The sequence below is a fragment of the Salvia splendens genome, chromosome 11 (genome assembly GCF_004379255.2).
Source record: "Salvia splendens isolate huo1 chromosome 11, SspV2, whole genome shotgun sequence".
NCBI lineage: Eukaryota > Viridiplantae > Streptophyta > Magnoliopsida > Lamiales > Lamiaceae > Salvia > Salvia splendens.
The window spans coordinates 25,322,620-25,346,324 of NC_056042.1; the positions used below are offsets into that span (position 1 = coordinate 25,322,620).

The window sequence follows — 23,705 nt, forward strand, 5'->3', positions numbered from 1 at the left end:
TAATGGGTTTGGGTCAGAGCTTATTGGGTTCGTGTCCTTATCGGGTCGACCTGTTAAGTACACGAAAAATTCGGGTGTTCGCGTCGGATTCGTGTTACCCATTAAGAAATAATATTATTATATTATTAATTTTTATTATTTTAAAAATGTTATTTTTTTGTTAGATTTCGTTGGATTTTGTTGCTATGAATCAATTGATATCATTGTTCATCAAATCAAATTGTGTAATTATGAGCAGATTTTAGATTTTTAATCGAATTTTTAATGATCAGATTCAAGGTTTTGTAACTTTTGTTAATCATGAGCATTCGTTAATAGGTTCTTACTGTGTTATCAGGTTCTAACTGTGTTATCAGGTCGTGTTGCTATAGTGTCGTGTCATGTACATGTTGTTAAAGTGTCGTGTTGACCCAAGGTGGTTCGTGTCATTAATGGGTTCATCCCGTGTTCGGGTTTGGGGGTAGCAGGTCGTGTTCGGGTTTGGGGTTTTCCTAACGGGTCGTGTTCGTGTTTGTCCTTATTAGGTCGTGTCGTTAACATGTTGACCCGATAACGACCCAACACGTACAATTTGCAACCCCTAACAACAGAGATGTGATCAATTGCTAACTACTTAGCAATCTAAAATTAAGACCAATTTTTAACCATTAGATTAGGAGATCTAGTGGTTGATATAATGTCATGTGAATTATATTTTAAATTTAAATAATTATTAAATAAAATTAAAGGGTATTAATATCAATTCTCTCTTATTAAAATTATTCTAAAACATTAAATTTACGTGACTTTCTCGATTTAAATTATTTTTTCACAAAAATATATCAAATTAAATATAATTTTATAAGGATTCTAACGAGATTTCAATTGCATATGTTCTGACCATGTTCGAATGATGAAATTTGATGATTTTTATTTCAGTTCGTATATGTTGTTAAGCAGATTTTTATCAACAAATACATCAAAAAATCTCAATATAATGCATGTAAAAACTCAATAAAACTGTGTTGATATTTTCGTGTACTTGTGGTGAAATACTCATGTCATTGTGTTGATATTTGTAATACACTATTGATATAAAAAAAAACACGAAATTTATGATATGATAACAGAATGACGATCTTGCCCTTTTATTTCTATTTTGTCAACTATTTATTGAAATTCGTAAGATTTAATGTTAGAGCATCTGCAGCGGTGCTCGCTGGCAAGGACGACGTCCGTGCCGCTGGCGCGGCTGACCCCTGCTCGCCGCTGTGCTCTTGCCATTGGCACGGCGCTGCTCGATGCATCGAGCACGTCCATGCCGTTGAGCAGCTGACGTGGCGGCGCCTGATTGACCAACGACAATGCCGTTGACAATTTTATTTTTTCTTTTTTTTAAAAAAAATCAGATATAATTTAAAAAATCCGAATTAAATAAAAAAATATTTTCCCACTTCCCAATAAATTATATCCATTTTCTCTCCACTTTTAATTTATTTTTCAATTTTTTCCCCAAAATTCACATTTTCATCTATAAATACCCCCACTTCTACACCAAAAATTTCACGCCACACTACACAATTTTCTTTTAAATTCTCTCATCTTCTCTTATCAATTCTCAATCTTTCACTCTTACTTACAAAAAAAATGTCCGGCTCCGGCGATCACCCCTTCGACTCTCGCCGGGGTGATCACCCTGGCGATCACCCCTTCCACACTACACAATTTTCATCTATAAATACCCCCACTTCTACACCAAAAATTTCACACCACACTACACAATTCTCATCTAAATTCTCTCATCAATTCTCAATCTTTCACTCTTACTTACAAAAAAAATGTCCGGCTCCGGCGATCACCCCTTCGAATCTCTCAGTTGGAACCACGAATGGTTCGGCTCACAACCATTTCCTAGTCCGGAAACGCAATTTTCGACCCCTCCTTAAACCCAAGGTTCTCAAGTTCGGGGTGGCTACCGGCCTTACCCGGTGGACGACCAAGATGCCCCGATGGGCGATACGGGTGGGCACCCGAACCAAGATCGAGAGGGAGCGGCGGCGGCGGTTCTCAAACTCCTCCTCTTCCTACTCCTACTGCTCGTGGTGTTCGCACCCCGTACACTCCGGCGGAGATGGATCACCTATTCAAAGCCTATTTGATTATCTCCGAAGATCCGGAGATAGGCACGAACCAAAGTGGGGATAGATTTTGGTGGCGCGTCTCTCGCCGGTACAATGAAAACCGCCCGGCTGGAACCATAGAGCGCAATGAGAGTATGGTGCGCAATGCCATATTCAGAGCCAATGAAGAAATCCAAAAGTTCCAGAGGTATTACCTCTAGGAAGAGCGGTCGGCGGGGAGCGGTAGGAGCGAACTCGACATCATCAGTGCCGCCTTGGCGACCTACCAATCCATAAATTACAAACCGTTCAAGTACCTCAGCACTTGGCAGGAGGTGCGTGTGCATCCGAAGTATAGGGGATGCGTATCATCCTCCTCCAGCTTCTCCTGCAAACGGTTGAGGTCGGTATCCCTATCCGACGCCAGCGAGGATGAGGTGGCTAGCCTGCTCACCGGAGCTAATTTGGGTAGCCCCGACGCCGGCCGCAAGGAAGGAAGAAGGCGATTACCAACCGTCGTTGCGCTGCGACTCCGTCCGCCCTCGCTCCTGCTCCCGCTCCCTTTGTGCCACCTCAACCCGCCACCAACTCGTTGTGGACCCTTTTGTCCCAACTCAATTTGGCTGATAGGTCAAATATGACTCTCGGGCAACTTGATTCACATTTGGCAATGATACGGGGTCTCCGAAGAACATTGGGGATAGGGCCAGAGGAATAGTCTTCCACGGAGGTATATTTTAGCTTTTAATTATGTATTTTTATTTTTTAGGATTTTAATTATGTAATTTTAAATTTTTAGTATTTTAATTATGTAATTTTTAATTTTTATTATTTTAATTATGTAATTTTTAATTTTTTTGTAATTTGTAATAGTATTCCGGATATTTTTAATGCATTTTAATATTGTGGAAATGTTTTTATTTAAATTGAATAATAGAATGGTGGGACCCTTGAGAATGTCCTTGCGGAAGAGTATGAATATGGGTGTTGTGCTCTTGCCTAAGAGCAAGAAGTAAAAAGGTAATAAAGGTGGGTCCGGGCCCGTGCTCTTTGGCAAGAACACGGATGAGGATGCTCTTATCAACTCATTTTAAAATTTAAGGGTGAAGATTTGGTCTTGATTTTGGATTATAATGCTATAAGCAATATAAAAACACCCACTAAAACAACAACATTAGTTAACGTCATTGAAAATATTAATTAAAAATAGCTTGAAAATATTTAGTTAAAGTCTTTTGGATATCGAATAATAATGTATAAAACAGCAACATTAGTTAAGAACATATTCAGTAATAAAACACCATCACCAAAAAATAAATTGTTATCAAAATTATTGTTAAAATAGGTTGTCAAAAAAGCAAATATAACCTACATGGATTCATTGTTTGATTATAAATTTATGGAGCTGCTAAGTTAAAAAGTTTGAAAAAGTACAAATCGAATTCTAAATTAACATGCCAAACGCAAGTTAGAAACAAATATCATACTATAAGATGGGTAAAATGCTAACTTTTTTTAAATTGCTAATTTGTTAACTCATCAACGTAGTATATTAAAAATATCAATATGGTCACATTCAAATGTCAACACATATTTGTGTTGACATTTTAATAAACTATGTTGATATTTAAATATCAATATCAACATAATGTATTAAAATATTAACTTAAGTTTATGTTGACATTTCAGTATCATCCTGTTGACATTTTTAATACATTGCATTGATAAGTTAGCAACTTAAGAGAAGTTAGCAACGAATCACACTCATATCATAGTAATAGTCAAATAAATCACAAATAACTACAATAAGAAAAATAATACTGATAATATAATGATATTTTACACTTAAGCTAGCTGCTACTCCCTTTTCTTTAATAAAGATGTCCATCTTTTTTTTAGTTTGTCCTCTTTAAAATATCTATTTTCTACATTTGGAATTAAATTTCCTTTTTTAATTTTCTTATTAAAATATTCAATTATTTTTTTCTTTATCATTCTTTCACATTTTCAGCTATCAACTTTTCTTAAAATCTCATACTCCCCCGTCCCATAAAAATATAGGCGGATGAGATAGGCACGAGAATTAAGATAAATTGGTAAAGCAGGAGAGATGAGGAGAATTGTTTGGTAAAGTAAAATAGAGGAGGAGAATGATAGTTAAAGTAGAATTAATGGATAGTGGAGAACTACGTTATTAAATTGATATAATTTTTCAAAAATAGAATGTATATATTTTTGTGGGACGGACGAAAATGGAAAGTGCACATATATTTCTGGGACGGAGGAAGTATTACTTATGGTCTAAATATCGTGGGATAGAAAGTAAAACTCGTACTTCAATAACTTTTTCATTCACATTTCTCGCACCTGTGAGATTTTAAATTATGAACCGTCACTATGAAAAATTAATTGTTCGTTCATAGTAATAGAACTATTTTAAATTTGAATTGGCATATGAAAAAATCTCTCCCACTGATTGCTGATCGATCTCTCTCAGTTCTTCCTTGATCTGCAATTATCCCATGGCGACGGCCACTTATCCACCGCCGCCGCCGTATTATCGGCTCTACAAAAACTACTCCGACGACCACGATTCCTGCCCCGCGCCGCCGCCTCCTATTCAAGGCCCCTACTCCCTCTATGGCGCCAGCTACACGGTACCCCAACTTCCATCTCCCTGCTTTTTCCGTGTTATGTCTACTAGAATTATCAACTGCTGTCTTTCCTAATTACAATACTCAATCATGCGTTTCCCTCCAATGCTTTTATCCTAGACCTAAATTGCTAAACACTGCAGTTGTAGAGTGCAATTACCAATTAACAACAGTAAAATTGGGGGATGTGATGCTCTGTTTCGCTAACCTTCTCTTTGAACTATCTTGTAGACGGATGACGTTCTTCCAGGTCTAGAAGAACAGGGCGTTCGTCAGTTATACCCTAAGGGGCCCAATATTGGTATGTGCCTGAATTCCTACTTTCAAAGCAACACAAAATACTTAATTCAATTTCAAAATTTAATCGAGTTAATGTCAATTACGGTGTTCTTTTGTTTGCTCATTTATGCTTTTGAATGATGTTTATTTCTTGCTTTTAAAGAGTATTCATAGTTTGGAGGACTGCTCCATGAAACCTATCACCGTTTTATAGCTTAGGTTGCTTATGAGACTGAATGATAATGCAAGTCCAATGTTTTCATCTCTAGAAATGTATAGAATGGTCTCGGTAATATTTTCGTCTGTGACCTCCATTTTTTATCTGTGTATCAGCAATTCTACTTTTCTTGTCAGATTTGATGTTTTGCAACTCTGACTTATTTTAAAGCTGGCTTTGGCTTTGGCTTTGTGAGAGCTATATATGAGTCATAGATATGTTGCAAAGAGAAGAGAGAGGATCTATAAGCTTTAAGAGTTTAGGCACCAAAAAAATTCAAAATTTGGATATGGAATACATTGAATTTCAATAAATCAGTATTGTTATTATATAAATTTAAATGTCCACGTTAAATAGGTGGAATGTTCATATTGTTTGTAAAAGAACCTTGGTCTATGACATCTATCACACCAAGCCTGGACAATCTCATCCTTTAATTAATGGAGTATATTGCTTGGTATACCATTTAATTCCCATAAGACTATTTTCTCAGCAGCAAATGACCACATGAACCATGGAATTCACTATAATAGTCACGAGCATTGAGATTGAGCATGAAGAAAATAGAACCCTAAAAATTAAGACTAGAATAGCTACATTTAATAACATGCAGTCTAAATGATATGTGGAAATGATACTGATAGCTTACAGAATTTAGCCTTTTAACCTCGTTCCGGTGTTAGATACTGGCATTGTGTTGATGTTAAAACACCAGGCATTTTAGATCCTGTCAGACCCTATACCAGGAGATCAAATTTCAGTCCAGTAATCAAATCACACATATAGATTCTATTATTAAGGTATGAAAAAAAGGTTAAGACTTAAGAGTATTCTTTCTATTTTAGCATCATTGTTCTTGTGAATTATCTATGCCCTCATGCGCATGAACATTTAATTTAATCTTGCAAGCTTACCTGTATTTCATATCTTTAGGTAGATATCTGCTTTATTATTCTCAAGTTGGTATAAGAATGCTGTCCAAACCTGAATTTGTTCATTTGATTTTTCATTAGATTTCAAGAAAGAGCTCAGGTCTCTTAACAGGGAATTGCAGTTAAATATTTTGGAGCTTGCTGATGTTCTTGTTGAGCGTCCATCACAGTATGCAAGAAGAGTAGAAGACATATCTTTAATTTTCAAGAATTTATATCACCTTCTGAATTCTCTGCGGCCGCACCAGGTGAAGTAACTTAAGAAGCATTGATTTGCTTATTGATTAAAGAAACAACTATTGGCTTTTGGCTTCTTTTTATATACATTTTCCCCTTTTTTTCTCAGGCTAGAGCAACATTGATACATATTCTAGAACTGCAGATACAGCGGCGTAAACAAGCTGTTGAGGACATTAAAAGGTATGTCACCTTTGCGAAACTCTGCAATGACATGGAATCTGTCTGTTCTGTTGTTTTGTAAATGAGACCTATATTTTAATTTCAGTTTCATGGAACTTTTACTTGTCACCAACCAAGTATGATTGTCAAGCATAAGAGTAGATAATTGTGTAACATATTGTTTCCATTAGTCCAGCAAAGATACAGTATTTGCTCATTACAGTTTTCTTTTCTGTTATTTAAATTGATGCTGAGTCAAGGGCTTTATATTTGTGCTGCATGGTTTCTTATAACCTCTGTAGGGAAGCGGTGTATATTCTTTAGTATAATATAAATATGATGCAAGAAGCATGATTTAAGCCAGACTTGATATTGCAACATCAGTACCCTCTATCTCTCGCTCTAGAAACTGACAGTTTTTATCCCTGCTTCGTTCTTGCATTGCTTTCTATTAAAGTTGTTAAGGTTTCACTATATATCAGTCATGTTGTATATCCGGTGACAGGAGAAGAGAAGAAGCACAGAGGCTTCTAACAGAGGCGCTTGGAACTCTCGATGGGCAATGAAAGATCAACTCATTTCTTTCTGATATGTTATGCTTCTGAGTGCTCAACAAACAAAGTAATTCAGCAAATGGGGCAACTTTAAAGACACTCTTGCTATTTGCAGCATGCTTATTTGATAATGTATAATCTGGGTACATTGAATTGAAACATACTTGTCTGTGTAGCCTACCCCTTGAAATGTATAGGGCAAAACACTCATCAACTTATTGTGCTACTTATGTTCCTCCCCCCGATTGCGATGTAGCTCTATGATGGTGTTTATCGTTGGTGATTAGTCTTGATAAATGAAAATTATTTAGGACAATCTATTGATATTAATGATCTTATTTACGATAATCTATTGAAATTAATGATCTTCTCGATGGTGTTCAATTGTCCGATTCATGTCCAACTGAATGGCTAGAATTGAAGAAAATCTCGTAGTGGATATCTATTACTATGAAAAAGATCTTTAATTCACAAATTTGGTTTGTCTATTTTGTTCTATTGTAGTATTTATTTAGTGCAATGAGTTTATTGATTGATGCAGGGATTATGTATTTCTTTATTATTTTTGAATTTGTGTTTTTACCTTTCTTTTTAACATTAAAAGCTAAGTTAGACATTTATCGGAAAATAAGTTTAGACTATATATATATTTGTAATTAATGTTACAAGTTTATAAACACCCGTCAGTATTACTTTTCCACTTTTTTTTTGTAGAGTCGTTTTATGAAAACTAAAGGTCTGTACTTTGGAGTAGAAAATTAGGGAGGCAGTAGCCCGAACCCAATAGGCTGACCCAAATAGCTAGTCAAATTTAGAGGGATGGGTTTTAAAAAGTGTAACCTGGTAAGGGATGGGCTGATCCGGTCGGGCTGATGGGTTTAGCGGGTTGGCCCGTCGAGATAGCTGTCGGGTTACATGGTTTTTTTAAGAGAGAAAATCTTTTTTGGTCTACGAACTATGTTAAACTCTCATTTTAGGTCTGTGAACTTTGAAAATATTATTTGAGGTCCGTCAACTATGCATTAATATCAATCGAAGTATTCTTTTACTATTTTCAAGTTTTTCCTGACGAAAATACCATTAATACCTTGAAGGGTATATATATTTAATAAATTTATCATATACTCATATTTTTTATAATATCTTTATTATATATTTTTCCTAATGTTTAAATATAATTTGACCTTCAATATCATTTAATTATGTGACAGGCAAGAAAAATTCATTCTTCAACTTTTTATAATTAAATAATTTGAAAATATTTTTGAGGTATGGATACTCGTAAAAGTTAATTTTTAAATAATACTCAATAGGGATGTATTCAGATTCATAAGCTAAATTGTGTTCAAAATCAAAACAGTTGTAGTCCATTGGATCTTGTGGTAACGGTCAGATTAATGTCACGTGTCATCTAATAATGTAGCTTGGCTAATAATGTACCATTTTAGTAAAATAATGTACCATTATAGTCTGGTAATGTAGCTTGGCTAATAATGTACCATTTTAGTAAAATAATGTACCATTATAGTCTAACAATGTAGCTTGGTTAATAATGTAACGTCTTAGTCTAATAATGTAACTTATCACAACCATCCAATCTAATGATCCAAGGGCTGTAATTTGTTTTGATTTTTGACAAAATTTTACTTATTGACCATAGTGCGCCCCATACTCAATATATAAAATATTCAAGTATAGTCTATTAACCTGAAACCCATTGGGCTGACAGATTAACATCCCTATACAAAACCAATCAAATATTACCAGTAAATATTTTCAACATCTCCATTTACCCTTTTACTCATCATTCACCAAACCGAAAGATTTCAGAAAAAAGGGTCACAATTACCTTTCAAAATTTGGGATTAATTTCGTTGATCTTTTGAAATATTAGATCGTGACATGCGAATTTTTCAAAATAAAGAATTACAAATTTCATGTCTTTTTTTCCTCTTTCTTATTATTTTTTCATAATATTTACAAATAACCAAATTACCCACAGTAGTATATATTCACCACATTTTAATACTTTTATATTTTTTAATTGAGGGAACATATTTTTTAGTACATCAACTATCCCAAATGAGCAAATTTGGTCCGTAACATTTCATAATATCTTTGAGGTCCATTAACTATATGTTAATATCAATTCAACTAATTTTTACTATTTTCAATATTTTCATGACAAAGTACCCTTAAGGCCATTAATAGCAATTCAATCTATTTATTCATCCACTTTTTTCTTTCTTCTAATTTATTTGGGATTAAGTTTAGTAGATCTTATACTATTATTATTATTATTATTATTATTTATTATTATTATTATTATTATTATTATTATTATTATTATTATTATATTATTATTATTATTATTATCATCTAACATACCTTATTTGAATATTAAGTACGATGTTGTCATGACCGCACTTTCTAAGGATAGAAAGCCCGGTTGATCGCGACTAGGGGAGGATGAAAGAAGCGGGGAAGAAAGGGGAATACTGTGTCACAACTGAAACTTGAACCAAAATAACTCAAATAGTATATATCAGAGTGCATGATACAGAGTGCAAACTCGATTTTTTTACATTGCAGCGGAAGAGTCAAGAGTAGATGACGTCGTGTATGGAGACACGCCGCATCCGAGTACTATTCTTATCGAAGGATCTTCATCGTCTATGCTCAACACCGCCTGGCGTCATCACTGCTCAACCTGCACATTTTTAAAACATATGCAGGGCTGAGTACTTGGTGTACTCAGTGGACACGTGCCAAAATATATTTTCATAAAAACTGATTATGTCAAGCCACTCTTTGAGTGAACTCGGGGTTTTAGGAAAAGTCCGAGAACACTAAAACATTTTCCTTTTCCTTTTTCAAAAGCGATCTTTCGATCTATTTTCCTGGAACATATGCCATATCTGACTAACTCCTGGGGAACAGAAGCCCACTAACCTCCTCGTGAACAAAATTCACGAAACTCGGTGAAACGGAATGTATGGGCTTCAACCGCTTACAAACCCGAATTCACTAACTCTTGGTGAAACGGAATGTATGGGCTCACCCCACTACAAACCCGACTTCACTAACTCTTGGTGAAACGGAATGTATGGGCTCACCCCACTACAAACCCGAATTCACTAACTCTTGGTGAAACGGAATGTATGGGCTCACCCCACTACAAACCCGAATTCACTAACTCTTGGTGAAACAGAATGTATGGGCTCATCCCACTACAAACCTGAATTCACAAAATTGAAACTTCTGGTCTAGTAGGGACATCGTCCTTGCTAGTTAGTCGGATAGGCAACGTTCAAAACAAAACATGGCTTGACATAACCTTTGCAACCTTATTTTTCTCATAAAACTGTTTTTAACATAAACTCATCTTTTTTTCATCAAGAGCCGAACACATAACTTTCAAAACTTCCCTTCTTTTCTCGTAAACGTATTTGGATCGAAACTTATTTCTATCGGTCAAAGCCGAACTCAAAAATCACTTCTATCGGTCAAAGCCGAACTCAAAACTTTCAAAACCTTCATTTCCTCCAAAAACACTCTTGAAACTTAAGCTCACTTTTCTATCGGTCAAAGCCGAACTCAAAACTTTTGAAACTTCATTTTCCTCGTACACATACTTTTAACAAAACTCATTTCTATCGGTCAAAACCGAACTCGAAACTTTCAATAGAGGCTTCACTTCATAAGCACTCGTAAAAACACATAACGTCGTATAATAACACCAAGCAAATAGCACTTATCATAACACTTCACATTAAAAAGCAAGCTCGCACTTATCATCATATCTTAAATAGAAAGCACATAAAAACACTTCTCGTAAAAACTGTAACTTTAACAAAAAGCCCACGTAACATCTCATAATAAATAGAAAGCTCACTAAAATACTTTAGTTCGAAAGTCCACCTCGTTCGCTTTAAAACTCCTTAATTTGATTTTTCCTGACTCCGACCTTAGCTCGCGGAGATAACCTTTTTGAAAACAACACAACTTACTAACAAGACTTAAGAAAATTCTTAACTTTTAATTAGAATTAGAATGCATGCCCTAATTAATCATAGCCCCAAGAACTTAATTAGAATTCCGGCTCAAAACCAAATTAGTTTGCATCCCATTACTTCCATCCGGCCCAACTGCTCTTCTCCCTCTTTAATTATTTCGGCCCAAAGATCAATTATTCCAGCCCAATATGAGAATACAAATCACAACCCATCTTTCCTTATTCTAATCTTCCCACTCAATAATGTAACATAGGCCAAACTTAAACTCCTTAAGAACCCATCGGTCCATAATTAGAACCTAGTCTTCTTGATTTGTGTAGTCCTTCTACACAAGAATTGGCCTAATTAATTAATTGGGACAGCCCCATCAATTAAATACTCCAGCCCAGCTACTAAATTCAAAGTGGCCCAAAAATTAGTTAAACCAACCAACCCAATACTCCCTTCATCCATCGGTTAATTTCTCAATTCATTCTCCCTCAAATCAAATCCCCAAATTGAAGAACACAACAGCAGCGCGTATCCTCAATTTCTCCGACGAATTCACGCCGCTAGCACCTCTCTCTCTGGCGACTCGTCCTCGCGGCCTCTCCGGCGAATCGCCGTCGATCAGCTCCACCGGAGTTCTAGCCGTCCCTCACTCTCCTCTCTATCTCTTCCTCCGTCGAGGTCAGAGGAGTTCTCGGCTCTCCGTCCAGCGCCCTTCCTCTCGCCGACCTCACCGATGGCAGCTCATCGATCTCCGAGCTCCTCCTCTCACGCCAAGCTCTCTGGGAGGTAGCGCCGCCGTCCCCGCTTAGGGTACTCGGTGAGTGGAGTTCCCGCTGCCAGCTGCTATTCCGCCGCCTCCATCTGCTCTCTGGGGTTCCGCCGTCACCCGACCCTCGCCGGGCAGCCCATTGTTCTAAAGCTAAGCTACCCTTCCCTTTTACTTGTTATGTTAAGTTTTAATTCCTTTGGGGCAGCGGCTATGTTCTAAGTCTCCAAGATTGAGTGTATTATGTGTGCTCACTGGATTGAGCTGAAATCCTTGGTTAATTGTCAAATTATGATGGAATTATATTAGTTGATCGCTACTGTCGTTGTGGGAACCTAGTGAGCTTCTATGTTCTTGGGCCTAGTATGATGTTCGAAACAAAAGCAGAGGGTGTGCTAGTGTTTACCTCTTTCTCGATGACTCCTTCGAACACCGGACTGCCCTTAAGCTCGCCGCCACTCCTTCCTCTCTTGCTGCACTTCTTGTGAATTTGTGAATTTAGAGAGGGTGTGAGGAAGGAGGTGGTGGTGGGCTGGTATTTATAGCCAAAACTCCTTGGCATTTTGTGTCTAATTTGGGATAAAGATTCCTTCACTTTTGGATTTGTGATAAAAGCTTTTACTACCCCTTTGGTGTTAGCATTGGGAAGGATGCTCTTCTATTCAAGCTATGGGTTCCTTCCCCTTTTTAGCATCACATAAGCCTCTTGCCTCCTTGGTGTAAGGCATTGGGGAGCTCCAATTCTATTTTGAGGCTGCAGTGTTGGCTTCCTTTTTGAGTTTTGTGATTCTGTGATTATGCTAGAATGGTGAAATTCTTGGGAGAAAACAGCCCCTCCTTGGCAGTTTCTCCAGCCTCGATGAGAGGTTTCCATTCCCCTATCCTTTTGGCTTGTGTCTCCTTTCTCCTTTTTTTATGTGACAAAATTTTGATGCCCTTTTGGTGTAAATATTGTAGTACAACAACTGCCTCCTTGGAGCTTTGTGGAAGGAAATCGAGAGAGATAAGAGATGGAGTCTTTGCTCATATCATTCTCTATGCTTTCTTCTAAAGTAGAAATTCTTATAATCTTGGCTCTTGTTCCCTTTTTGTGCAAAGCTAAGAATGTACATCTGAGACATAGAGTACATGGAGAAATATTATCTCCTTCAATTTGTAACATTGTACTAATTGGATCATTCTTGTATCTTTACTCCTTAGTGTTCATTTAAAAGAAGTATATCCTTCACTCTCATTCTTGAAGATTTTCCTTGCACTTTGATTCCAAGTATCTCTTCGTCCAAATATTTTTTTTTATACTCCAAAAATCCGTGCACGAAAACTCGGGGTGTTACAGATGTTACTTTCTAGTGCTAGTTAATACTTTTATATGGTTACACTCTCAATTATTTAGATAAAAGTAAGATAAATATTTTATTTTAATGAATCTCGTAATTTTATTTAACTGAAAATTTAAGTTAATCATAATATATAATATATATTACATTGAAATAAAATTTAATAAAGTAGAAAAAATATGATTCACGAATAGTCAAGGGAATTGATATGAGAACTATTAACAATTTTCATGATGTGTTGTAAATGGTCTAATGATAATATTAAGACGCGACATTGTGATATTAAACAATTGAAGCAACTTGATTTTTTTTTATTGAATTAAACAATCATAGATTTAAAATTCAACTAAGAATGTCATTGTCTTTTTTATTAAATTGATTATTGATAATTTCAACTAATTTTTTTAGACTACAATTACTACATAAGAGTAGATAAAATAAAACTTAGCTCTTTGAATTATTTAAGATTCTATGTATGTTAATAAATTTTCAATTTATTTTTAATAATCAATTTTGTATTGCACTTAAAAATAACATATTCCATGTATAGCTTTAAGAGTGAAAAAATAATATTTCCATCTAATAAATTGAACTTATATACTATAAGTATAATGTTTACATATATTTATATCTAAGTTATTTCACTATTAAGTTAAATATAGTACAATGATTTAAAATATTACAAATAAGTAAAACTAAACGTAAATAATTAATAATAATATAATATTAATATAATTTAGATATTTTTAGTTTGAAATTAAAATTAGACGGAACATCTTTTTGGTACATTAACTATCTCAAATTACATACTTCAATGAAATGAAAGGGTAAATAGATTGAATTGCCCTCATTGAACTTAAGGATACTTTGGTCATAAAAATATTGAAAATAGCCAAAAATAGTTGAATGGATATTAATTTATAGTTGATGGACCTTAATAGATATTAATGAAATGTTATTGACCAAATTTGCTCATTTGGAATCGTTAATGTAATAAAAAATATGTTTCCTCTTTTTAGTTTTATTATCTCTCTTTCGATCCATCTAAAAGAGAAACTCAAATTTTCATTCCCTCTTGACGCCATTGCTTTCTGTCTATCCAGCCTACTAGATTCTCAACCTCCCTCTCTTTTCTCTTTTCCTTCTCGATCTCCTCTCTCAAAAGAAGATTTGGTCGGGCAGCCCCATTTTTCCTAGTTAAGTTCTTAATTCAATTCCGTGTTCTTAAAGTTCAACTCTAATTTCGGGTTGTTCGATTAATTAGATTTAGTTTGCGGATTACATGGATGCATCCATGGAAGAAAATTGGTATTGGATGGTGGGAGAGATAAAGATATACCTTTGTAGTTGGATTAGTAATGGGGTGGTTTATGCAATTGTGAAGGAATTTGGCCTTGGTGGGCAGAGGAATAGAGATGGGCGTTTTCCGCCATGGGAGCGCCGAAGGGGCTAAGGGGCCGTGCGCTAGGCGATCCGCTAGCGCTATTGCAGCGTCCGGAATAGTCGCCTAGCGCGCAACGCCTAGCGCGAAATTTTATTTATTTTTTTTTTTACCGAAACACTATATATATACGCGACTTGCCTGTCATTTCTTCGGCACCATTGTATAAGCAGTAACTCTCTCTACTAATTCTTAATCAATATCAACAGACGGTAATGGATCTCAACAACGAGCCTACTTCAGGGAGTTAGCGCGGGGCGTCTCAAACTCCGCCCCGAGTCCCCGTGGGAGGTGGATGGAGTCAGATCCCCCATACTACACATGTACCCGGGCGCAGATGATGCCCAGGATGGCAGCGGGGGGGAGTCCGCCCGGGCGTTTCCGGCAATGTCGGGGTGGGCACCCAGTGGTCCAAAGATGCATGGGGGGGGGGGGGGGGGGGTGGGCCCGGCAGCAATGATCCGGGGGTACCGCGATGCAGGGGACGCCCGCGACACATGGGAACCCGGGGACGTCTATCGCCCAGTATTGATTTTATCGACTACGGCGGTTCGTCGCACACAATCGAGCGCCAACGGGAGGCTGCGCCTCCGGCCTCCAGTTTGACACTTTCCTCCTTCGATGATTGGGGTTAGATCTTTCCGGTGTTTCCGGAATGCTCCGTTCAAACGGGGGGTGCAGAGTGGGGTCGGGGCGCCCAAAGAAGAAAGGCAAGGGGAAAAGGGTCGGCGAGTCCTCGCAGCCGGGTGAGGACGACAACTCGGTACGGAGGAGGTGGACGGACGCGGAGAACGTCGCGCTGTCCAAGGCGTGGGTGAGTGTTTGCGACGATCCACTCGTTTCGAACAACCAGAGGATCGTCAACTTGTGGGGCAAGATAGCAGCAACCTACCAGAGGTTTTGCCCGGAGGGGAGGCCACGCAATGGGGATGATTGCCGGAAGGCGTGGGACCGAATCAGGGTTGCGGTCTCCCGATTTTCGGGCTTGTACACCAACGCCCTCCGCATGATGAGCAGTGGGCAAACTGAGGACGACTGCAGGAGGATAGCGGAGAAAGCCTTCCCCCTGAAGGGGGTGTACAAGGACTTCACCTACTGGAACTGCTATCTTGTGCTGAACGACTCCGAGAAGTTCCGAGTAGGTGTCGACTCTGGCTGGCCGAAGAAGCAACGGTTGAACTATTCTGGTGATTTCAGCGGCAGTAGCGCTGGTTCCCACGACCTCCCTGAGACGGCCCAGGAGGTCCCGACCCATCATTCGTTTGCTCGCCGTACTCGCCCGGTTGGGCACAGGCGGGCTCAACGGGAGGCGAGGGGGGTCGCCGGGGGTTCACAGGAGGTCCAGTCGGCATCCCCCCTTGGCCAATCCACAGCGGATCTCAAATTCTTCGCGTGTCAACAAACGCGCGCTCAGATGGTCAAGACGATGGCCGAATGGCGGGCGGCGGTGGACCCCGTGGAGAAGAGTTTGCTTCAAACATTGCTCCTGAGCATGCAGGAGGATTTGGAGGCGGCACGGAGGGAAGCTGCCGGGAGTAGAGGCGACGGAGACGGAGGCGGAGGCGATGGTTGCGACAGCGACGGAGGAGACGACGACGCGACGAGGAGTGAATTATGGTACTTTTTTTAATTATTGTAAATTTTTTAAATTATTGTACTTTTTAATTTTTTAATATGTATTAATGTTTCTCGTATATGTCTCGTAAATTAAATTCCGTATATTGTGTGATTGTTAATTATGTCATTTTATATAATTGTTATTAGTGATGTGGCTATTGATGTGGCTGGGCTATTTATGATGTGGCTAGGCTATGGCTGGACTATTTATGATGTGGCAGGAGGATTTTTAGTGCTGATGATGTGGCAGTGGCTAGGCTATGGCTGGGCTATTGCTGGGCTATTCATATTGTGGATGGCATTACCGCAAAAACAATATCTGAAGGTGAAATGGGTATCTCAGCTTCAAAGCGAGTTCAAAACAGCCTCCAAAAATCGGGTGATTTCCCTGAGCCAACACGCCTTCGCCGGAGTCAGACCCTACCAGCTCTCCTCCGCCTCCGAGCGCCTCCACGGCATCCTGTCCGGCTCCGTCCCCCTCATCTCCAAGTGGCTCCACCGGATCCAAGTGGATCGGGCTCTGAAGACCGTTCTCTCCCGCCGCCCCGCTCAGGAGGAGGAGAGTTCGCAGTGGAGCTGTTCGCCGACGCCGTCGTTTCGAGTGCTGCGATGGAGGTTTTGAAGAGAGTACCGGTGGGTGTGGCTGGAATTGCGGGTTTCGAAGTGGTAGTGAAACCCGGAAACGACATCGTTGTGGCGGCGCTTGGGGCGTACGCGCTAGGGCTCGTAACCTTGATTTATCTCGGCTTGGACGGCTAATTGTGAATTTCATATTTATCTATAAATATTTGGTTATTTACGCCAGTCGGTGAATGCCGATTATCTGCAAGCTACGAGTTTGAAGGGTGTATTTGGAATTAGATTGTAGTCAAAATAGCATTCATAGTGCATATACTAAACTTTAATTTCGAAACCAGAACCAATTAAAGTAGAGTATACCAGTTTTTTGTTATCAATTTTTAAAGATTAAAGGTCAATTTTAGTCCTAAATATATGGCCGAAATACGAATTTAGTCCAAAATATTCATTTTTGAAAAACAGGTCCATAACAAATGAAATTCGTGTCGATCAGATTCTTTTTTTCCGTGCTGTCAATTTCCGACGGTCAACCGTTAATTAGTGTTTTGTTGACCGGATTAGTCATTTTTTTTTTACTGTAGCTATTTTTTTAATTTCTGAAATATTTGTAAAATAGAAAACTCATTAATAAAATAGTAAAGATCAATTTTGGTCCTAAACATATACTCGAAATACGAATTTAGTCTGAAACATTCACTTTTTGAAAATCGAATCCTAAACAAATGAATCGTCGTCGGAGTGGTCTTTTTTTACGCTTCGGGTAAAAATTAACAGCCAAAGCCAACTAACAAAATTTTGACCATTAAAATATTAATCTATAATTAATTAATAAGTAGTAAAAATAAAATTTTAAAAAGAACAATTTTCTTCATTGTCTTTTACTCTCGTTCAACTCCTCCACAACCATGAACAGCAGCGGAGGCTTCAACTCCTCCACCGCCACCCCCAACTTCCGTAACCTGCTACTCCAATCCCTCATGTCCTAGCTCCAACTCTGCTCCGACACCCCGTCCTGCGCCGCCCTCTAATCCCTCGAAGAACTCATCTTCTCCGATTTGCTCCTCAATCTCTCCGAGTCCGAATCTGATTCGGAAATCGACGAGGTAGAGCCGATGACGTGGTATAATTTGTGGCGCACGACGCCAAAGCTTCTTACGCTGGTCGCAAATTGTGATTTTAGGACCTTAAATGAAGGTTGAGTTGGAATTGGGGAATTTCGGGAGGCGGCATCGCTCTCATTAAATCTTGTTGTTGCCGCACTTCTCCGCCATCAACGATTATCCCATGGCTTCAGAGAAGAAATTGTCAAACCTGATGAGGGAGATCAAGGCGCAGAAGCTCCAGGGGTGGTGGTCGAGGGTGCGCAGATGGAGAAGTGGTTGGGGATGGAGGAAGGGGGTGGACGTCGAGGGTGTGGGGTGGTGACGCCAGTTGATGAAGAGGCGGTCCTTGGCGAGGTCGCCGGCGTCGAGCTTCTTCTCCATGACGAAGCGGGACCGCAGAAGAAGGTGGGTGGATGACCATTTTTTAATATTTCAGAATTTTTTAAAAAATATTTAAAAATAGCTACAGTAATTTAAATCGCCTAATCCGGTCAAAATTACACTAATCTATGGTTGACCATTAATTTTGACGGTTCCGTCAAAAAAGGACCGCATCGACAACAATTTTATTTGTTTAGGACCTGATTTTCAAAAATTGAATGTTTTGGATCGAATTCGTATTTTAGCTATATGTTTAGAATCAATTTTGACCTATACTACATGAAAAACATGACTCAAAATCAAAAAAAAAATTATTCTCTCTCTTTCATTTCTTCTTTCCCACACACCAAGAACCTAATTTTATTTCTCTGCAACTTGGTCCGAATTTTGAATCTTGAATGTAAGTCTCTGAATCTATGTCCCTAAATTCCGACAATGTTGAAATTCATATTAAGGTTCTGAAATTGGATTTGAAACATCCAAATAGCATTATGGAATGCTATTTCGTCGAAGATGAAGTAGAAAAATAACACAAAATACCGTCAAACTAGTCCAACGTATTCGATTTCAATATCAAATACGTCCTAGATATTTGCAATTCTAAGCATGTGTCAAAAACCCTATGGTAGACAAGTATCCACCATAAAAAACTACTCCTTCCGTCCCACTTAAGATGACATGTTTTCCTTTTTAGTTTGTCCCAACTAAGATGATACATTAACCAATAACTCCTAAAATCTCGTGTCGGCCAAGGAATGTGTCATCTTAGCCGAGACGGAGGGAGTAGTACCCATCATCCAGTACCCAACAACAAAAACAAGTATTTAGAGTAATATGAACTATGGTTCGTCTTCGTCATCCTTGCTTCATCTTCTTCCTGCGGAACTTCGCCGCTAGCAACCGTCATCGCCGCTTCCACTTCCGCAGCGTCGAAACTAGGTTTCGGCGACTTAGGCGACGAGACTTCTTCTATTTGCTTCGGAGGAGAAATCAAACCGTCGGAATCAGGTTCCAACAAGTCAGCCACTGGATCAGAAGTAAGGATTCGACGAGTTCCAACCCATCTCCAACAACAGTCACTCGATTTTGGTCGGAATCGAACGACGGATTTAGGGTTTGTCATTCTCAGAGAAGAGAGAAAAGAAATCGGTTGGTTTGATTTGGTGGAGACCAAAAGTTGCGTTATTTGTTCTTTTAGTTTGACAGATTTTTTAAAGAAGTTTGAAATAAGAAAAATTAAAATTTTGATCAAAATAATTAGGCCTAATCCAGTAAAAAAACACTAATTGACGGTTGACCATCGGAAATTGACGGCACCGTCAAAAGGGATCGGATTTGTAACACCCCAAAGAAATGACCTTAGTTGGAAATTGATTTTCTGATTAGAAAAAAAAAACGGAGAATCAGGACTCTTGTCGAATAATTCGATATTGAAATTAGTGGTGATTAATAATATGTTTAAAATGTTATGAGAGTGAAGATTTTGAAATAGTGCATGAATTATAAAGAATGGAAATGATATTAGAAACTAGTAAAAATTATCTGTAACATGTTTTCGCATATTAATTCGAAATCAAGAAGGAAATAAATTGAAATATAAAAGTACATGATTAGAAAGTGATTAAATGAAAGTTAAGTGTTAGAAATAATATGAGGTTGGAAATGGAGAGATTAGAAGAAATACATTAAGAAGTGTAAAACTTGTCTATCAGATTTTCGGTGATTGTTTCGACGGCGAAAAAGGCCAAATTAAATAAGAATTATTCTTGAAAATTAATTAGAGGTATTGTACCATTATAATTAAGTTTTACAAGCATAATATGGGTAGAAGAAGTTAGAAGAAATTAAGGATTAGATTAGTGTTAATATAAAATTTAATGTTGATGGGAAAATGGTAAAATCACATAAAATAAACCAATTTATTTACCTAAATTGTGGAGGGCCGAGACATTCCATTCAGCTTGAAGAGAAAGGTCTAGAAATTTGAAAATACAAATGAGGGATTAATGGAGACAAATGGCTAAATATTGTCCACAATTTATTTTAATTGTTTGAGGATCACTTTTAAGCATCAAAATGGGCATTCTTCTTCCTCATTTCTTCTCCCAAAAAATATCGACAGCCCCTTTTCCTCCCCCCTTAACCAATTTCTTCACAAAATCCCATCTTTATTGATGAATCGATGAAGCAATTGCATGATTGGACTATTTGGAGGTAGGTCTACCTTTCTATCCAAATTTTGAAGCACATATTTTGGTATATCAATTAGTTTGAGTTGTTCAATTTTCAGACCTCATGACTTGGGGAATTTGATTGATTTTATTCTTTGAACTAACGTTGAATGCATAGCATTTAGACGTATTTGTTAATAGTTTGACCTTTGCTTTGAATGGATTGAACCTTTATCTATAAAGTGCCATAGAGGATAAAAACCTAAGTTAGGGATGTTGGGATTTTATTGTTGATTAGTTAGAAATGGTTTGGGAATGTGGTATAAACATGTTTATTTTCATTAGTTTGGAGTGGATTAAGTCCTCTGTTTTTCAGTCCCATGTTCCGAATTCTTTAGCAAAATTAGAACAGTAAAAACCTTGATTTACCAATTTTTAAAAATAACTGGAATGGGTCTAAAGGTTCCCTGATTTTTATGGAAAATTTAGGAGTCCATTTACTACATGTATAAATTGTTTGTTAAATGTTACCAGAAACTGTTAGATTTGGTAGTCTGTGGTGAAAGGAGGATATCTCTCGAACCATTAGGAATTTTCGAGGGAATCTTGTTGCTTTGTAAACTAGACTTCCACAGGTATTTGAAAATATCAAGTTACGCCTCTAAAGCCTTTTGAATGAATATAGCACGTTGATGAAAAATCAGTCCAGTGCAGACGATATATTAGAAGTTAAATGATGATTCATGGAATTACTTTACATTTAGGATAATGAAAGAGTTTAGTTTGTAGTAGTATCCCTTCCTTATAAACTTATGTGTGTTATAAAGCTATAAAGTAGCTAAATCCAAATAGTTGCAACGGATAGGAAAAAGATCGGCGAAAGAAGAAACGACGAATGGAAAGGTTTGGAAATAAACGCCGTCCAGGTCGCATGCTCAGCACTTAAATGGCCTAATTCTCTTATGTGTTTTAATGTGATTATTTTGTGACATATTGTCTTGGTAAATTATGAGTAATTATGTGATAAAAGACTTATGTAGTAAAATATGAGAACATGATGAACTGTTGAATGAGTTAATAATGAAAGATAAAAAGGGAAGGGTATGATTGTGACAGTGAAGATGATTATGTAAATGTGGAAATGGGCATTAAGGTGAATGTGATAAATGATATATGTTGATGAGATGTATGCAAATGTGATTACATGTGATGATGTCTGATCTATCTATCTGTGATGAGGTCTGATTTGTCTGGCTGTGTTGATGGGAATCTGGGAGGGTTTTGAGAGTGTTGGAATTTAATCTATAAGTTCGATATGATATATGGTGTGAAAATAAGTTGTTGAGGTGTTATGTTGGAAATAGTTGAGAATCTGTATTGAGATGAAAATGAGAATGATTATATTTGACTGTGTTTATGCCCCGTGCTTGAGTGTTCTCTGTGGGTACAATTGGCATGCCATAGGACAGCAGCGCTACATTATCTGTTATCTCTCGTCTTCTGGATAACCGAAGCGAAGATCGTCTGATATCTGTCTGAAATCTGATCTGATATGCACCCTATGGGTGGTCTGTTCCGGGATTATCTGTCTGCACCCTAATGGGTGGTCTGTACGGCGTCCTCTCGAGGACCATGACCGCGTCTGTATCTGATTCTGATCTGGTCCGCGTACCCTAGTCTGTCACTAAGCACAAAAAGGGGCTATGCGTGAAATTTTGGAATGTGTTGATCAAATATACGTGACGATATATGAGTTTATGGGAAATATCTGTTATAATGTGTTAGGTTAATATCTTATACATTAAACTAGATTCTGTTATGATATAAATATTGAAAACCCGAGAACTTGCGGAGAATAGTTATGACATGAGTGAAGAATTCGTATTACTATACACTTCTGTTGACATAGTTTGGAAATTTGACGTCGTGGATGATTGATTTGACTGTTAGTACAAATATATTGATACGATCAGGTAATGGATTTGTAAAATGCTAATGAGTTAAAGGTAATTCAAAATATCTGTCTATATATGTGTTTGGATTCGTAAAATCGTTGATGATTGTATATGTATTATATGTGCTGGTATGCAATATTAAGTAAGGATATCACCTGGAATATACTTGATGCATATTGGGAATGATGAAGACTGTGGATATGTTCTGCGATTGATATTGGTTAATATTGGATTTTAGGCACGTGTTGGTTATAAGGGAGATGTTGCCCAAATTATGTTGAACATAAATAAAATGATAATAATATGATGGGTGTGGTAATAAGTGGTAAATAAAACAATAATATGGATTGTTAGAATTTTAAGTTGTATGATTATTACTTGTAGAGAATTTTTGGCTAAAGTGTTGAGTGTGCTACAGGTTATTCAGCATTGGAGAGTACTAGTTGAGGTTTCTTAATGTCCGTCTCAGCACTGCATCCTTGCGGGTCACTGAGCTCTATTACCGATAGGTCATTCGAATGGTTAGTTGTGGCATGTTAGCACTAAATATTGTATTAAATAACTTCCACTGTAATTGTAAATTTAATGATTTAAATAGTTGAGTTTCGAATGGTTCAGAAATATGAAATTTTAATTTGCCATACTTTATGGTACCGGAATTGTAACATCACCTGCTCGGCCTGCGGACGACCGGGTGGGGGTTGTTACAAGTTTGGTATCAGAGCCTAGGTTTTGGCGTTCCTAGGCTTCTGGTTGTGTTCAAGTTAGTTTAAACACATGCCACATAGAATATTGAGTCGTTATAACTTTCAGTGACCCGATGCAGCTGCTACCATATGTTGATATACCAAATGTTGATATAGAAGCTTGTCAAATGGAGATTTGACACACTATATATAGTACGGGATAGGAATTCCCGTGTGACTGAGAAAGTGGTTGTATGGGACTGGCCACCCCACATAACTTGAATCTCGGTAGCGTCATTATCGGACAAAAAAAAAAATTATGAGTCGAGTGGAATAAGTTTAGAAAGGTCGATAAGAATGCGATACATCATTTGTATTTAACTTTGATAAATCATATGATTATCTGGTGTCACGCCCGAAAGCGGGCTATCTGAATGTGAACATATGAATTGTTTGATACTTGTAATGAAAATGTATACTTGAAGATGAAGTTTATAAATATGTGATGTGATATGATATGAGTTGGAT

At 37.6% G+C, this 23,705-nt stretch overlaps 1 protein-coding gene and 2 long non-coding RNA genes across 3 annotated transcripts; 2 read left to right on the forward strand and 1 right to left on the reverse strand.

Annotated features, from left to right (window-relative positions):
- The first annotated feature begins 4,451 nt into the window (after positions 1-4,451).
- Positions 4,452-7,450, forward strand: LOC121754278 (mediator of RNA polymerase II transcription subunit 7b-like). Its single transcript, XM_042149652.1, has 5 exons — positions 4,452-4,756; positions 4,985-5,054; positions 6,263-6,429; positions 6,528-6,601; positions 7,086-7,450. The coding sequence occupies exons 1-5, from the start codon at positions 4,622-4,624 to the stop codon at positions 7,144-7,146; spliced, it is 507 nt and encodes a 168-aa protein (XP_042005586.1). The 5' UTR covers positions 4,452-4,621; the 3' UTR covers positions 7,147-7,450.
- A 2,200-nt stretch (positions 7,451-9,650) lies between these two features.
- On the reverse strand, positions 9,651-12,407 carry LOC121754279. The gene is made up of 2 exons (XR_006040570.1): positions 12,314-12,407; positions 9,651-9,844 (listed from the first exon to the last, which is right to left on the reverse strand). It is a non-coding gene; the product is annotated as an uncharacterized LOC121754279 (long non-coding RNA).
- An 8,067-nt stretch (positions 12,408-20,474) lies between these two features.
- Positions 20,475-23,119, forward strand: LOC121755000. The gene is made up of 2 exons (XR_006040599.1): positions 20,475-20,579; positions 22,910-23,119. It is a non-coding gene; the product is annotated as an uncharacterized LOC121755000 (long non-coding RNA).
- Positions 23,120-23,705: the final 586 nt, after the last annotated feature.

Bases quoted from the DNA above. Each gene is read 5' to 3' on its own strand.
- LOC121754278 (XM_042149652.1), top strand. From the start codon at position 4,622: ATGGCGACGGCCACTTATCCACCGCCGCCGCCGTATTATCGGCTCTAC. The intron at 4,757-4,984 runs GTACCCCAACTT...ACTATCTTGTAG, and splicing joins TCTATGGCGCCAGCTACACG to ACGGATGACGTTCTTCCAGG. The intron at 6,430-6,527 runs GTGAAGTAACTT...TTTTTTTCTCAG, and splicing joins ATTCTCTGCGGCCGCACCAG to GCTAGAGCAACATTGATACA.